This window comes from Patella vulgata, chromosome 3 (assembly GCF_932274485.2).
Source record: "Patella vulgata chromosome 3, xgPatVulg1.2, whole genome shotgun sequence".
NCBI classification, from domain to species: domain Eukaryota; kingdom Metazoa; phylum Mollusca; class Gastropoda; family Patellidae; genus Patella; species Patella vulgata.
The window spans coordinates 3,337,362-3,355,182 of record NC_065881.2 but is presented as its reverse complement, the minus strand read 5'-3'; the positions used below and the strand labels follow the sequence as shown (position 1 = coordinate 3,355,182).

Sequence of the window (17,821 nt, the reverse complement as noted above, 5' to 3'; positions counted from 1 at the left end):
TATCCAAAAATGAGCATACTGTTTTGTAATGCGTTCTACTCCGTTTCAAATATGTCATACACACAAAGACTAAACAATCTTTTTCAATTTTATTAAATGGATGCAGAATAAATTCTTAAACATACATTATGCAAGAGCTAAATCTGCCTATTGCAGGTATTTCTTTAGACCTGAAATGTTTTCTAAATTATTAATTAGAAATTAATTAACTTATCCACGCCCTAATCAACTCTCGATGGCATCAGATTTCTCCAATATTAAATAGATTAGAACAGTTCAGCCATATTTTGATTTAAGCTAAAAATGGAGGAGCCAGACTTAGCTTCGAACAATGCACACGCCTTGTCAAACATTCAAAGGGTAATATCTTCGCTCGCAATTAGACAGGCAGCCTAAGTTTAGTATGGTTGTCCTTGTGAGATATGACAGCAAGGGTCAATTAATTGATTGATTGATCGATTGACTGCATATATTTTTTAATTTGTTTTTAAATCGCTAAAATCTTGGTTCAGAGTGGATCAATTTGACTGTAATTTTCAGCAAATTCCCATTACATTATCTAGTTTTTAACTATTATAGTGAGAACTGCCAGCTCTTTATATAATCTCTCACCCACCTATTTACTCTTGCTTTTACATAATTCTATTTTTACAGTTTATATATTACTGTTTTTTATTTAAATGTGGATTTCTATATTTCTATTTTTACACGAACTACATATTTTTAAAACCCCATCTATATTCTATATTGATATTGTGATTTTATCCATTGTGTTATGTTATTTTTATTGTAAAGCGCATCTAAACATGTTTATCATGAAAGGAGCGCTATATAAATACATGTAATAATAATAATAATAATGTATCTTTAACAAGGGATTCCTATATCATTCAACTCAACTTCACGGACAAGAAAAAAAAAACATTAGTTTCAACAAAATTTGTCTTTGTGTTACAAAAAGTATTATTGTTAACAGAACCCTGACACTAATCATTTTGATGTACAGGGGAGAGAGAGAGAAAGAGAGAGAGAGAGAGAGAGTGCAGTGGCAATAGCCAACACTAATCACCAAGGAATTGGCCCTTCGCATTACCAAACACACCACTTGTCGAGTGAAAGCTTTGAATGACATTCCTTTATTTGATCAAGATTTATGATAGACTGATTATATTCTTGTATAGATTTTTGGGGGCCTATAATGTCAGAATACAATTTAGAGAGAGAGAGAGTTTAACGTTCACTCGACACTAAGGAGGTCATTTCGGGACTAACACATGTTTCAATTTTATTTCAATATTTTGCTTTGCACGTAGGGGTCTTTAGCAGTGGGAGGAAACTGGAGAACCCGGAGAAAACCCATGAGGTTGGACAGGATGATTAGAGAGTATTTTCCTGTCTATGAGTTTTCAGATGTCTCCTCATAGCATCTCGTCGTGAAAATGATTTATCGCAAACATCACAATTAAACGGTCTTTCGCCTGTATGAAACACCATATGATTGGTCAATTTATTATTCGAACTAAAAGAATTGCTACATAAACTACACTTAAAAGGTTTTTCTGCGGTATGAATTTTCTCGTGTCTCGTTAGACCGTCGATTCGTGTAAATGATTTGCCACAATTTGCACATTTAAATGGCCGTTCTCCCGTATGAATGCGCATGTGATTGGCTAGTTTATTCGCAGACGTGAACGCTAAATCACAATCCCCACATATATAAGGTCTCTTCACAAAATGACATTTTTTATGCTGTTGTAAAGCATTTGGATGGAAAAATTCTTTGCTACAGACATCGCATGTAAAATTCTTTTCTCCCGTATGGACGGAGATATGCTCCCCGAGAGAACGAATACAATTAAACGACTGATCACAAACATTACATTTAAACGGTTCCTCATCGCTGTGCATTTTCATATGCTCCTGAAGGACGTTCAAACGACTAAATAGTTCCCCGCAAACATCACATTTATTGGGTTTATAATCCGTGTGACTTCTCGTGTGCTGCAGCTGAGCATCGCTACGACTAAATGTTTTTTCACACAAATCACAATTATAGGGTTTTTCTCCGGTATGTATTCTCCGGTGCTGTACGAATCGCGCGCGGTGTCGGAATGATTTATCACAAACGGTACATTCATAGGGCTTTTCACCGGTATGAATTCTCATGTGAACTTGTAAATGGCGTTTGATTCGAAACGATTTCTCACAAATTCCACAAATAAATGGCTTCTCTTCAGAATGAGTTTTCAAATGTTCCGTTAAATTGCCTTTGTGATTAAATGCCTTTTTACAAACCGTGCATTTATACGGTTTGATTCGAAACAGCGATAATCTGGAAATGTCGTCCTTAAAAGATGTCCGAATGTCATCGATTTCTTCGTTCTTTATGACGGTTTTGTAGGCATTATGCAAATCAACATTGCAAGATACGTTGTTTTCATCCAAGTCACCCTCCTCACCATTTTCCTTCAGCATCTTCATTTTATTTGTGACATTATCAACTTTCTCTTCTTTGATATGTATTATATTATGGATTTCTAGATCACTGTACTCTTCAAAAATCTCATCACACACAACACACTGATGGAAAGTTTTAACATCGTTAGTTTCCTGGAATATTTAAATTTTAACATCATTTAGTGTCCTGTAATTAAAAACTGATATATATCTGCTGAGGATTAGAAAATGAAGTATTAGGGGAGAGGGAGGGGAGAGGGAGGGAAAAGGGATTTAAAGTCCCCCATACATACATTAGACAATATAAACAATAATAATTACATCCATTTGTGCTGAAATGTAGGGCGTTAAAACAATCTGATTAAAATACAAATATAAATTTTGTTTTGTTTATTTATACTTTCGATGGCCTCTACTACATGAAGATCTGACCGGATGTAGTGATAGGTTGCGTCAGAGGTCATACAAGCGACTTTTGACCCTATAACGTCAGACATTTGATTAATCAATCAACTTTTATACTGCTGAGTGATCTTTAATGGTAATAAAGAGAGAGAGAGAGAAATGGGGTTTAATGTCCACTCGACACAAACTAGGTCATTTCGGGACTAACACATGGTTTAATTTTATTTCAATAATTTGCTAGCGCATAGGGGTCTTTAGCAGTGGGAGGAAACCGGAGGACCCGGAGAAAACCCACGAGGTTGGACAGGCGACCCTACTCCTTGTCACGTACAACCGGGAATTCGAAACCACGCCAGTCGACTCAATGACAGACTTTATGACACAGCGCGCGCACGCTAACCATTCAGCCATCCAACCCCCCTTAATGGTAATAAAAGGGTGTTTACTGGGGGATAGACCATGACACACCGAGGCATTTATAAAAAAAAAATTTTAATACACGTTCAAAGCATGTCTTGTCTGTGATATCACCCTCAATTGAACCGCATGTTAAACACCAACAGAGCATGCCCATAAACGAATAAACCGTTCAGTCCATTTTTGCAGCAGGGAACCGGGACACGTTTATAACACATTGTAACCTGGTGAGAGAGAGAGAGAGAGAGAGAGAGAGAGAAGGAATCAACACAACTAGGTCATTTCAGGACTAACATGGTTTAGCGGTAATTTCATTTCAATAATTTGCAGGTCTTTAGCAGTGGGGGAGGATCCAGAGAAAACCCATGAGGTTGAACAGTGATTCTATTCCTTGTCACGTACAAGCGGGGACTTGAAACCATGCCACTTGACTCAATGACAGACCTGATCTAATTTGGCCACTTACCCCCCTAGTTGGAAGTGGAGTTAAAGGAGCTAAGCCTCTAACTCAATATCATCCAAAATCTTCAACATTGAAAACACGAATTATTTGTCAATTTAAAACAACATTGATGCTGTGATCGTACCGGAAAAGGGTGGGCTTCTGATATCCAATATTTAAGACAAAATAAATATTTTACCATTGGTACACGAATCGTGTACCATAATGCGTTTCAGCCCCAGTTCTAGCAAGAGACCAGAGGAACGAGGCTAGACATATTGCACCAAACCAAACAGCTTATGTAGACTGGAATAACCAGACACTAGGAATTTGCACTCGATTGAGACTGCTGGCTTATTTCACGGAACATAACTGATTTGAAATTAGAGTAAAAACGGAAACGATTGAATGTAAATCAGTTTATATATATTCATATTACGGTATTATAGTATTACGGTATTATATGAGTTGCGACCCACTTGTGTCAATTTCTAGGTCTCAAATGTCAGCGATTTAGCTCCTTTAAACACCTCGACTAACAACAACCAGCACACTGTAGTGAATAGCTGTAAATATTATATAGGCCTACCATTTGTTGAGAGGCAGGGTTAAAATTGACGTCATGCAATTGGCTAACTACACTCCTCTCTTGACTCTGACACTCACACTGTGACAGACGTTGGCCGCGAATGAAAAGACTGCAAAATCATATTTTAAAACTGATGCAAGGTTTAACAGCTCCCAGATCTTGTCTGTGGAGGCTGACGTTAAACTGCCGGATTCTACGACATGACAGAAGTCAAAGATCCCCAACTTTCACATGTCAAACATTTTCTTGTCGCAATCGATTATTTTAGACCGCCATCTTGCATCCATTTAACTCTTTGATGTATATATTATATACTTTGGACTTGAATCCTACCAACCCTAGTAACTCACAATATGTTTGGCATAAACGGTCATTTTACTTTAATTTATGACTTTGTTAACTCTTTGTGGGACACTTTGCTGATTTCATAAGCCATGGAAGATCAAAGGAAAACAAAGACTGGAAAGGTTAATTTTCTATCACTTTTAATTGTGAAAATTCAATGTTGTATGATTACAAAATTCTAGAATGCAAGCAAGGCCAAAATATCAATCAGTTTCACAGAGGTTTTTCAGAAGGCTTCTTATACCTTTATATCAGATGACAGACTAATATAAATTCAAGTATGCCTTCTACATGTGACTTGGGGGGTTGGATGGCCGAATGGTTAGCACGTGTGTGCTGTATCATAAGGCCTGTCATTGAGTCAACTGGCTTGGTTTCGAATCCCCGGTTGTACGTGACAAGGAGTAGGATCGCCTGTCCAAACCTCGTGGGTTTTCCGGTTTCCTCCCACTGCTAAAGACCCCTACGCGCAAGTGAATTATTGAAATAAAATTAAACAATTAGTCCCGATCGAATGACCTTGTTTGTGTCGAGTGGACGTTAAACCCCATTTCTCTCTCTCTCTCTACATGTGACTTAACATTATATGGTGTCAAACATTGGCTCGATATATGGCGCGAGCATTGTTTACATAAGACGTTGTGAGCGTGAACTGGTTCGGGCAGAATGGTGCCTTTTATTCATTTTATATACTCATTTACACTAAACAAAAATATTTTTATCCAGATGTACTTCAAGCACCTTTATTTATTTTTCTAATACTTCAAAAAAATGTTATAGAATTGAATTTGCTGAAGGAAAAAAGTTAAAAAAATGTTGTGCAAGAGGTAAATCTGCCTATTACAGGTCTTTCTTTAGGCCTTAAATGTTATCTAAATTATTAATTAGACAGGGGAACCAGGGTGGCTAAGTGGCTAAGACACTGGCTTGCTAGCCTGAAGGTCGCTTGTTCGAGTTCGATCCTAGAAATGGTTCCACTATTGATGTCTTCCGTCTTACTCCAGCTACAGTAGTGGATTGTTCAAAGCAGTTCCTCTGAGCAAGGTTTTTTTTTAGCTCCCTTAATTTCCACATAAAACTGACCCCAAATTGTATTACACATAGCTTAACGAACCAATTCCCATTGAAATAAAGGTGAAGCCTTACCACATAATTATATGATTTGATGAAACCCAACTGCTATGCGAAATTTCCCTTCTATCCAACTTTAAATGTCCACCCAACCAGAAATACATGTAGCATACGCACTCCATCTCATGTGATCATATGTCACTTTCCATATAGGGCATTCATAGTAAAAAAAAAAGTGTAGTAACACAGCCTTATAAGAGAAGCGATGGGTGGGGTTAAAGTGTGTGATATTTGGTGAGATTTCACCTGGGTGGTGTCATGACGACTTGTACATTATTATAAGAAATATCGCTTCGAAAATGTAGAACGCATTACCACAAATAAAAAGCTGTTCGGTAACTATTTTAGTGGTCCATTCTTCACTATTTGTGATAGAATTACTTATTTCAATACAAACTGTAATGATATGTGTTGACAATAATTGTGCGTTTAAACCTATTTTTTCTTGCGTAAGGCCTCATAGACTGAATCAATTGTAGAGCTAAACACAGTTAGCTACATGTAGTTCAATCCCTGCATTGGCCGAGAAAGTTCATCAGGATTTTCCGATGCGGTTTCCCCTTGTCAGTGGTGCAGGACGGAGGGTATGACAAGGACAGCTGTCTAGTCGTTTGGATGGGACGGAAAACCCTGAATCCGCTGCAGTATCCCCAGTGGTCTCATTCCGTTCATCCATGGGGGAGACACATATTCAAATTATCTGCCCTTGATGTTTGTGCTATTTTTATCAACCAATCAAAAATATCGTTAAATGCAGAAAAACAAACATAAAAATTACATCTTTCCCATCAAAAAGACATCTTTTTGTGTGCGTGTCACTTCTTTTATATTAATTTTCTTGCAGACTTTCTTATTATTGAGTAAACAAGGCGCCATATTATTGGCCAAGATCAACCTGGCACACTATAAGGATATTCACCACACGATAAGCAGAAATCTAGCTGGCACCTTGTAAGAAATTAGATGGACGACAATGACTGCAATGAAGTCACGTGATGTAATTCAAGCCTTTGACAAATAACATAAATTGAAAGTATTGTCTATTTTTAGTAAGTAGGTTACTGTGGACAGCGACATATTTCTTTGGACAAAACAACAAGGATTTTTCTCTTCTAAAGTACATGTAAGCTATCATAAATACCGAGATACCAAGGATGGTCCTGCTTGAATATAACCAGCGGCTGCCAGGCAGGATACGCCCACATTTTCAAGAGATGGATAGAAAACAAGCTAAAAGGAAAGTGATTTTTCCTACAATCAAGGGCTATAATTCAGGAAATTACAATTCGATATGCGCAAATATCGAAAGGAACCGAGATCTTTGGGTTATAAACTTACATTTCAAGTTTCAACAAAATCGGATAAAAATTGTGACCTCTATAGGGTCCACAACCTTGATATACCAATGTTTTACGCTATTTGAGAAGAGGGGCAGCCAATTTGTCTGTCAGTTTTGGGCCGACTTTCACGAAATACGAACTCAGCCGTCCTTAGGGTGTAACGGTGATATAATAATACGTTTTTTAAAATGGGATAAACATTATGACCTCTATAGGGTCCACAAGCTAAAAACGCGATTTTTCGTAGCCATAATTCAGGAAGTTAAGGGCCGATATGTGCGATTATTGAAAGGAACCGAGATCTTTGTGTTATAAACATACATTTCAAGTTTCAACAAAATCGGATAAAACTTGTGACCTCTATATATAGTGTCCTCAACCTTGATATATTTGATAACGAAGGGCGGCCATTTTATCTGTCAGTTTTGGGCCGATTTTCACGAAATTCGAACTTAGCCGTCCTTATGATTTAACAGTGATATAATAATACTGTTTTTTAAATCGGATAAAAATTATGACCTCTATAGGGTCCACAAGCTAAAAACGCGATTTTTCGTACAATCAGGGACCATAATTCAGGAAGTTACGGTCCGATATGCGTGAATATCGAAAGGAACCAAGATCTTTGGGTTATAAACTTACATTTCAAGTCCCAACAAAATCAGATATACCATATTTTTTACGCTATTTGGGAACGAAAGGCGGCCATTTTGTCTGTCAATTTTGGGCTGATTTTCACGAAATTCGAACTCAGTCGTCCTTAGGGTGTAACAGTGACCTAATAATACGTTTTTTTAAATCGGATAAAAATTATGACCTCTATAGGGTCCACAAGCTAAAAACGCGATTTTTCGTACAATCAAGGGCCATAATTCAGGAAGTTATGTTCCGATATGCGCGAATATGGAAAGGGACCGAGATCTTTGGGTTATAAGCATACATCTCAAGTTTAAACCAAATCGGATAAAAATTGTGACCTCTACAGTGTTCACAAGCTAAAAACATGATTTTTCGTACAATCAGGAGCCATAATCCATGAAGTTACAGTCCGATACATGCAAATATTGAGATCTTAGGGTGATAAACCTATATTTCAAGTTTCGTTGAAATCGGATAAAAATTGTGACCTGTAGACTGTTCACAAACAATTGTGGACGGACGGACGTCCGGACGGACAGGGGCGACAACAATATACGTCCACATGAAAATGTGAGCATATAAAAATAAGATTGTTTTGTTGTTTTTTATTGTAAAGACTGGATATAAAAATAACAAAGTAAAATATTTAAATATCAAAATGTTCCAATATGATTTTTCCTACAATCAAGGGCTATAATTCAGGAAATTACAATTCGATATGTGCGATTATTGAAAGGAACCGAGATCTTTGTGTTATAAACATACATTTCAAGTTTCAACAAAATCGGATAAAACTTGTGACCTCTATATGTAGTGTCCTCAACCTTGATATATTTGATAACGAAGGGCGGCCATTTTATCTGTCAGTTTTGGGCCGATTTTCACGAAATTCGAACTTAGCCGTCCTTATGATTTAACAGTGATATAATAATACGTTTTTTTAAATCGGATAAAAATTATGACCTCTATAGGGTCCACAAGCTAAAAACGCGATTTTTCGTACAATCAGGGACCATAATTCAGGAAGTTACGGTCCGATATGCGTGAATATCGAAAGGAACCAAGATCTTTGGGTTATAAACTTACATTTCAAGTCCCAACAAAATCAGATATACCATATTTTTTACGCTATTTGGGAACGAAAGGCGGACATTTTGTCTGTCAATTTTGGGCTGATTTTCACGAAATTCGAACTCAGTCGTCCTTAGGGTGTAACAGTGACCTAATAATACGTTTTTTTAAATCGGATAAAAATTATGACCTCTATAGGGTCCACAAGCTAAAAACGCGATTTTTCGTACAATCAAGGGCCATAATTCAGGAAGTTATGTTCCGATATGCGCGAATATGGAAAGGGACCGAGATCTTTGGGTTATAAGCATACATCTCAAGTTTAAACCAAATCGGATAAAAATTGTGACCTCTACAGTGTTCACAAGCTAAAAACATGATTTTTCGTACAATCAGGAGCCATAATCCATGAAGTTACAGTCCGATACATGCAAATATTGAGATCTTAGGGTGATAAACCTATATTTCAAGTTTCGTTGAAATCGGATAAAAATTGTGACCTGTAGACTGTTCACAAACAATTGTGGACGGACGGACAGGGGCGACAACAATATACGTCCACATGAAAATGTGGGCGTATAAAAATAAGATTGTTTTGTTGTTTTTTATTGTAAAGACTGGATATAAAAATAACAAAGTAAAATATTTAAATATCAAAATGTTCCAATATGATTTTTCCTACAATCAAGGGCTATAATTCAGGAAATTACAATTCGATATGTGCGATTATTGAAAGGAACCGAGATCTTTGTGTTATAAACATACATTTCAAGTTTCAACAAAATCAGATAAAACTTGTGACCTCTATATATAGTGTCCTCAACCTTGATATATTTGATAACGAAGGGCGGCCATTTTATCTGTCAGTTTTGGGCCGATTTTCACGAAATTCGAACTTAGCCGTCCTTATGATTTAACAGTGATATAATAATACGGTTTTTTAAATCGGATAAAAATTATGACCTCTATAGGGTCCACAAGCTAAAAACGCGATTTTTCGTACAATCAGGGACCATAATTCAGGAAGTTACGGTCCGATATGCGTGAATATCGAAAGGAACCAAGATCTTTGGGTTATAAACTTACATTTCAAGTCCCAACAAAATCAGATATACCATATTTTTTACGCTATTTGGGAACGAAAGGCGGCCATTTTGTCTGTCAATTTTGGGCTGATTTTCACGAAATTCGAACTCAGTCGTCCTTAGGGTGTAACAGTGACCTAATAATACGTTTTTTTAAATCGGATAAAAATTATGACCTCTATAGGGTCCACAAGCTAAAAACGCGATTTTTCGTAGAAACAGGGGCCATAATTCAGGTAGTTAAGTTCTGATATGCGTGAATATGGAAAGGGACCGAGATCTTTGGGTTATAAGCATACATCTCAAGTTTAAACCAAATCGGATAAAAATTGTGACCTCTACAGTGTTCACAAGCTAAAAACGTGATTTTTCGTACAATCAGGGGCCATAATCCATGAAGTTACAGTCCGATACATGCAAATATTGAGATCTTAGGGTGATAAACCTATATTTCAAGTTTCGTTGAAATCGGATAAAAATTGTGACCTGTGGACGGACGGACGTCCGGACGGACAGTGGCGACGACAATATACGTCCACATGAAAATGTGGGCGTATAAAAATAAGATTGTTTTGTTGTTTTTTATTGTAAAGACTGGATATAAAAATAACAAAGTAAAATATTTAAATATCAAAATGTTCCAATACTGTTGGCAGATATATAATAATCTAATCCTTCATGAAATCAGGTGTACCACATTTATGTCCACTAACAAGTCACTTGTGTCCCTTTGTTGATAAGGGGTGACTTATTTTGTGCTTCAAATGCCTGTTTGATGATAGTGCCAGTTCAATGTTTCCCCATTAGACTATATCAAGAAATAATAAATGATCAAAATTCAAAATACGTAAATAACAAACTGTCTGTGAATCAGTGGAACATCTACTTGTATTCTCTCATCCAATTTAATTAAAATACAGATCTATATTTCGTTTCCTTTTTTATACTTTCGATGGCCTACACTACACAAAGATCTGATCGTTTGTAGCGATAGGTCGCCTTAAAGTTCATACGAGCGACGTTTGACCCTATGACGTCAGACATTTGATTAACCAATCAGCATTGATGTTAGTAGTGGATTACCCACAGTTTGTGTCGAGTGGACGTTAAATCTGATTTCTCTCTCTCACTTATAGTCTTGTTTCCATTATTGTACAGGAGTAGTGCATCCTACTGACAAAGGTTGTAGAAGAGACGAAGAGAGAGAAATGAAATGAAATAGGGTTTAACGTCCTACTGTTCTGCTCCGACTGGGCTAATGATGATGGGATACACCATACAGTGTGCTATGAGGAAAATTTTGACCAGGTTGGAAATGAAATGAAATGGGGTTAATTTTCGTCCTACTGTTTTGCTCTGACTGGGATATTGATGATGGGATACACCATACAGTGCACTATGAAGGAAATTTTGCCCAGGCAGCGGAAATGAAATGAAATGGGGTTTAAGGTCCTATTGTTTTGCTCCGAACTGGGCTAATGAAGACGGGCATACGCCATACAGTGTGCTATGATGGAAAATTTGCCCAGGCATTGGAACTATAGCCTACTCTTTTATATCGAATTCCAACTGCCAAGGGATCTTTAGTTTTACATGCACACCAATGTGTACACGGGACCTCGGTTTTTTGTCCCATCCGAATGACTAGACGGCTGTCCTTCGCAGACCCGCCGTCCTGCACCACTGACAAAGAGAAACCACATCAGAAAATCCTGATGAACTTTCTCCGCCACTGCATGGATCGAACACGCAACCTCCAGACTAGCGAGCCAGCGTCTTATCCACCACAGCTCCTAAAATGTTTGTCTAAAGGTAGAAACAACACACTGATGGAAAGGTTTAACATACTTAGTTTCCTATAACATATAAACAACACACTGATGGAAAGGTTTAACAATGTTAGTTTCCTATAACACAGAATATATATTAAATATACATGTACCTAATGGAAGACCTAACTCTGCCTGTACATTGATATCCATGAAGTTTACAATGTTCTTCCAGGTCAAAATATTGCTCAAAGCAAATTTGACATAATGTACATTGATATAAAGTACTTGCAATAGATTCGCTCTCTTTAACATTTTGTCCTATGATAGGAGATTCTTCATATTCCATATGTATTTTACAATGTTCTTCTAAATCAGTGTATAAATCAAATTTTCTTTCACACAAGTTACACTGAAAATAATTCAAGTTATCAATTTCCTCTTCTTTAACATGTATCTTGTCGAGTTTTTCCACATCAATTTTTTTTCCTTTAACATGTTTCTTGTGAAGTTTTTCCACATCAATTTTTTCTTCTTTAACATGTCTTTTGCGGAGTTTTACAGCATTATCAATATCGTCTTTTTTAACATGTCTTTTGCGGAGTTTTACAACATTAGCAATTTGCCCCGTTTTAACATGTCTTTTGCAGGGTTTTACGATACTGTCAATCTTCTTGTTCACATGTAGTTCATAGTGAAGATCTAGATCACTGTACTCTTTAAAAATCTCATCACAAAAAACACAATGATGGAATGTTTTAACATTATTAGTTTCCTGTAATATATAAAAGTAAGAACATCATTAGTTTCCTGAAATATGTTAAGTTATAACATCATTAGTTTCCTGTAAGATATAAAAGTTATATTATTAGCTTCCGGTAATATATAAAATATATAAAACTTATAATATCATTAGCTTCCTGTAATATATAAAAGCTATAACATCATTAGTTCCCTGTAATATATAAAAGTTATATTATTAGTTTACTGTAATATATAAAAGTTACAGCAGTAGAATCTGTATGAGCAGCCACTCCTATTCAGAGACATCTCCTTGTAAGCGGTCACGATAAATTCCCCCCGTTGTTTCATCTCTTTACTCAACAGTCACTCCTCTAACGCTGCCAGCGGTCATTATTTTACTAATAAATTCAACAAAACATCGCCCATCCAACGGCCATTGTTGAATGATACCATCTTGTCGTTCTTTGTAACACACCCGCTAAGCTCGTGAGTAGTAGTTAATTAACTGGACCCCCACTGATCAGGTAAAAAGAATTAATTAATTAATTAATCTTTTGTTTTATTAAACGACCAACCTGATCATTGTTCTCACGCGTAACAACACATTATTTGATACTGATTGAATAAAATAAAAGTACCGAGTTTTGTCACGATCATCTAGTATCCCTTTTCCATTGACACTTTATTATTCCCTTGACACTAAAAAAAAATTTGAGTTGGCAGGTTTTGTAATGGCACGGTCGGGTTACCGGAAACATAACATTTTATTTTTTGGCCTTATGTTGAGTGGAGGTCCACCATTCAGTCAAGCGCTGAGGTTTCGAATACCCGCTTGTGTGTGACAAGGAGGAGGTTTGCTAAACCCTATTTCTCTCTCTCTTCGGGGATCACGTGGCTAAGTGGGTAAGACGCTGGCTCGCTAGCCTGGAGGTCAGGTGTTCGATCCCTGCATTGGCTGAGAAAGTTCATCCAGATTTTCCAGCGTGCACATAAAAGATCCATTGGCAGTTGGAATTCGATATAAGAGTAGGTCATAGTGTTGCTGCCCGGGCAAAATTTCCCTCATAGCACACTGTATGGCATATGCCCGTCTTCATTAGCCCAGTTTAGGAGCAGAACAGTAGGACGTTAAACCCCATTTCATTTCATTTCTCTCTCTTCGTCTCTTCTACAACCTTTGTCAGTAGGATGCACTACTCCTGTACAATAATGGAAACAAGACTATAAGTGAGAGAGAGAAATCAGATTTAACGTCCACTCGACACAAACTAGGTCATTTCGGGACTAACAGTGGAAGGAAACCGGAGGACCCGGAGAAAACTCATGAGGTTGGACAGACGACCCTACTCCTTGCCACTTACAAACGGGGATTTGAAACCACGGCAGTTGACTCAATGACAGACCTTATGATAAAGCGTGCACATGCTAACCATTCGGCCATCCATCCCCTCCAGGGTTTAACATATTTTTGTTCTGCTTCGACTGGGCTAATGAAGACGGCCATAAGCCATACGATCTTCTATAAGGGAAGGATTGTCTGAAAAAATACTGATGAAATAAAATGGGATTTAGCGTGATACTTTTCTGCTTCGACTGGGTTAACGATGATGGGCATATGTCATACAGTGTGCCATGAGGGCAATTTTGCCCGGACAGCAGCGCAAAAGCCTACTCTTATATCAAATTCCAACTGCCAAGGGATCTTTTATGCGTGCACCAATGTGTACACAGGACCTCAGTCTTTTGTCCCCATCCTGCACCACTCGCAAGGTGAAACCACGTCGGAAACAGCTGATGAAATTTCTCAGCCAAAAAAAAAAATATACAACAAAAAAAAAACATGAACTGCTTTTCTTTTTTTGTAGATAAGCTTACATGTAGATATCAAACATACCAGTTGATCTGGTGATCCTTTAAGGAGTTCATCTCTTGAAGCAGGAAGGGGTTGATCTGGTGAAGCAGCAAGGGGTTGATCTTGTGATCCAGGAAGGGGTTCATCACGTGATCCAGGAAGAGGTTCATCTCGTGATCCCGGAAAGAGTTCATCTCGTGATCCAGGAAAGCGTTCATCTTGTGATCCAGGAAGAGGTTGATCTTGTGATCCAGGAAGGGGTTCATTTGTTGAATCAGGAAGGTGTTCATTTGGTGAATCAGGAAGGGGCTTATCTGCAATGCTATCACGCCATTTACGCCAATGTTGTTGTAAATTTTTAATCAATTTGCTCCTTTTTCTTCTAGGCATTGTGATAGTTTTTCCTTATCAAACTTGTTCAGTTTGTTTTATCTAAAATAGAGAAAAAAATATTTCTAAACGTTTGAAATGAAATCAATGAAGACGGGCATACGCCATACAGTGTGCTATGAGGGAAATTTTGCCCGGGCAGCGGCACTATCGCCTACTTCCAACTGCCAAGGGATCTTTTACGTGCATTCCAATGTATACACGAGACCTCAGTTTTTCGTCCCTTCCACATGACTAGACAGCTGTCCTTGTCAGGCCCTCCGTCCTGCATCACTGACAAAGGGGAACCACGCTGGAAAATCTGGATGAACTTTCTCGGCCAATGCAGGGATCGAACACCCGACCTCCAGGCCAATGAGCCAGAGTCTTACCCACTTAGCCACATGATCCCTGAAAGTCCAGAGAGAGAGAGAGGAGAGAGAGACAGAGAGAGAAATGGGGTTTAACATCCACTCGACACAAACTAGGTCATTTCGGGACTAACATATGGTTTAATTTTATTTCATTAATTCGCTTACGGTCTTTAGCAGTGGGAGAAAACCAGAGGACCCGGAGAAAACCCACGAGGTTGGACAGGCGACCCTACTCCTTGTCACGTACAACCGGGGATTCGAAACCACGCCAGTTGAATCAATGACAGACTTAATGATACAGCACGCACGTGCTAACCACTAAGCCATCCAACCCCCCTGAAAGTGAGAGAGAGAGAGAAATGGGGTTTAACCTCAACTCGACTCAAACTAGGTCATTTCGGGACTAACACATGGTTCAATTTTATTTCAATAATTCACTTGGGAAGGAACCATAATATTCAACTGATAACATACTTATTATTTTTAACTTGCAACTGCATTCTATTTTATTTTGTGTGTAATTATAGTGTTCTTCCTATATTCTACTTGTATAATGTATATGTTTTGTAGTTTGGGAGTGACTTATCAAACTTCCCACTTTAAAATGCTATTGCATTTCTAATGATTTTAAATTTATCCTGATATTACATGTATATATGTCTTTGTAGTTTAGGAGGGACCTATGGAAGATTAGGTTTTTTTTTGCAAACTAAATACGTTGCCTCATTAAATAAAGTTTTTATTATTATTATTATTATTACTTGCGCGTAGGGGTCTTTAGCAGTGGGAGGAAACCGGAGGACCCGGAGAAAACCCACGAGTTAGGCCAGGCGACCCTACCCCTTGTCACGTACAACCGGGGAATTGAAATCCCACCAGTTGACTCAATGACAGACTGTATGATACAGCCCAGCGCGCACGTGCTAACCATTCGGCCATCCAACCCCCCATTTTTTTTAAGTGAATTCCGGTGTTTATATGTTTTTAAAAGTGAATTCCGGTGATCATTGGTGTTTTTCAATTATTTATTATTAATATTAATGCAAAATATATGTAAAGAGGTAGGCCTTGGGGTCAAATTTTGATATTTGCAAAGTGAATTCCGGTGATTTAGTATCCGCTCAAAATCTAAACAAAACAACTTTCAGACGCAGCCAAATGTTGACAACTTGTTTGCTTCTTTCAGCTGACAGCAAAATTCACAATTTTCAGTTACCTGCACTGCTAACACGTTAAACTTACATATCATATCCATTTTTTTTTCTCAAAATATTTTTTTACTGTTGATTTTTTAACGAGATTTCCAAAAACTCTACTGCAAACCGATAACTTGATCTTGACCGATCTGTAGAATATCTGTCAGTGTTTATACCCACAAATCTAACCCTAACCCTTCAGAATAGTTTTAGCCACAATCCACCGTTGTTACAGCTTCAATTTGTACGTTTGACATGTAATTTATAAACCTAACCCTAACCCTCGAGAAGATATTCTCCAGATGACACAATGATCTAGTATTATTCCCTTGGCGAACTCTAGCAAATTCAAATTTGAAACACAGAATTTCACACGAAACGAAATTTATCTATTTTTCAGTTATTTTCAATATTAAGTCATTGTAGTTATCTAATTTTGGCCTACCATGCCCAAAAATAGAGTCGACCCTAAGTCCAAATCAAATAGTCAGTCGAATAAACCGGTCGATGGCTTATTAAAATTTTGGAATCGTTTGTAATCAGTATAAGTTAAAGAAAAAACGCACTAATTCCAATATCTTTTATCATTGTTTTTGTTTATTTTTTACGTCCCCTCATGTTCAAATTTGATTGTTCAAATTAAAACTTTAAGGTGTTATTGCCACCGCGGCTTAATAAAGTCATGCTTTACTTTTTCCCTCATCCCCATATGCCCCCATCTTTTAAGTGCACGCCAATGTGTACACGGGACCTCGGTTTTTCGTCCCATCCGAACGACTAGACATCTGTCCTTGTCCACCTCCAAAAGAATATAGAGTCCCTATATATGATATGTTGGGTTAGGGGGGCAGGCATATGGGGATAAGGTATTTGACATTATCATGTGGCCTCGTCCAGTCAATAAAATCAGTCAGTTAGTTCAGTCGATAACATCAGTAAGTTAGTTCATGCTCGTCCCATCCGAACGACTAGACAGCTGTCCTTGTCCGCCTCGAAAAGAATAGAGTCAATATATATGATATGAACATGGAAAGGGGATGCGATGGGGCGGGGGGGGGGGGGAGCGTGTCGGGATAAGGTATTTGACATTTTCATGCGGCCTCGTCCAGTCGATAAAATCAGTCAGTTAGTTCAGTCGAATAATCCAGTCGAATAAACCAGTCGAAAAGTTCAGTCGAATACTTCAGTCGAATAGTTCAGTCGAATAAACAAGTCGCTCAATATTAAGTAGCGGTGGCAGCGGGCTAAGATAATTAGTAGCAAATCATGCTCGTAGCCATAGCTGAAGGAGCCGGGGGCATGGGGTAGGGACCTGGGGGCTTCCCAACTAGTTTCAAGAAATGAAACGAAATGAAATGGGGTTTTAACGTCCTACTGTTCTGCTTGGAACTGGGCTAATGAAGACGGGCATACGCCATACACTGTGCGATGAGGGAAATTTTGCCCGGACAGCGGCACTACGGCATACTCTTATATCGAATTCCATCTGTCAAGGGATCTTTTACGTCCACGCCAATGTATACACGGGACCTCGGTTTTTCGTCCCATCCGAAAGACTAGACAGCTGTCCTTGTCCGCCTCGAAAAGAATAGAGTC

At 38.0% G+C, this 17,821-nt stretch overlaps 1 protein-coding gene across 3 annotated transcripts; it reads right to left on the bottom strand.

Moving 5' to 3' along the window:
• Nucleotides 1-221: 221 nt before the first annotated feature.
• On the bottom strand, nt 222-16,603 carry LOC130010245 (zinc finger protein 501-like). Of its 3 annotated transcripts, XM_050540022.2 has the most exons (4): nt 16,272-16,603; nt 14,329-14,718; nt 11,864-12,465; nt 222-2,610 (listed from the first exon to the last, which is right to left on the bottom strand). In XM_050540022.2, exon 4 carries the CDS (start codon nt 2,479-2,481, stop codon nt 1,378-1,380), a length of 1,104 nt encoding a protein of 367 aa, XP_050395979.1. In that variant the 5' UTR covers nt 2,482-2,610; nt 11,864-12,465; nt 14,329-14,718; nt 16,272-16,603; the 3' UTR covers nt 222-1,377. The 3 variants fall into 3 exon arrangements, with proteins under 3 accessions (XP_050395979.1, XP_050395973.1, XP_050395972.1); XM_050540016.2 differs by lacking the exons at nt 11,864-12,465; nt 14,329-14,718; nt 16,272-16,603 and adding an exon at nt 4,311-4,594; XM_050540015.2 differs by lacking the exons at nt 11,864-12,465; nt 14,329-14,718; nt 16,272-16,603 and adding an exon at nt 3,867-3,982.
• Between the last annotated feature and the right edge of the window lie 1,218 nt (nt 16,604-17,821).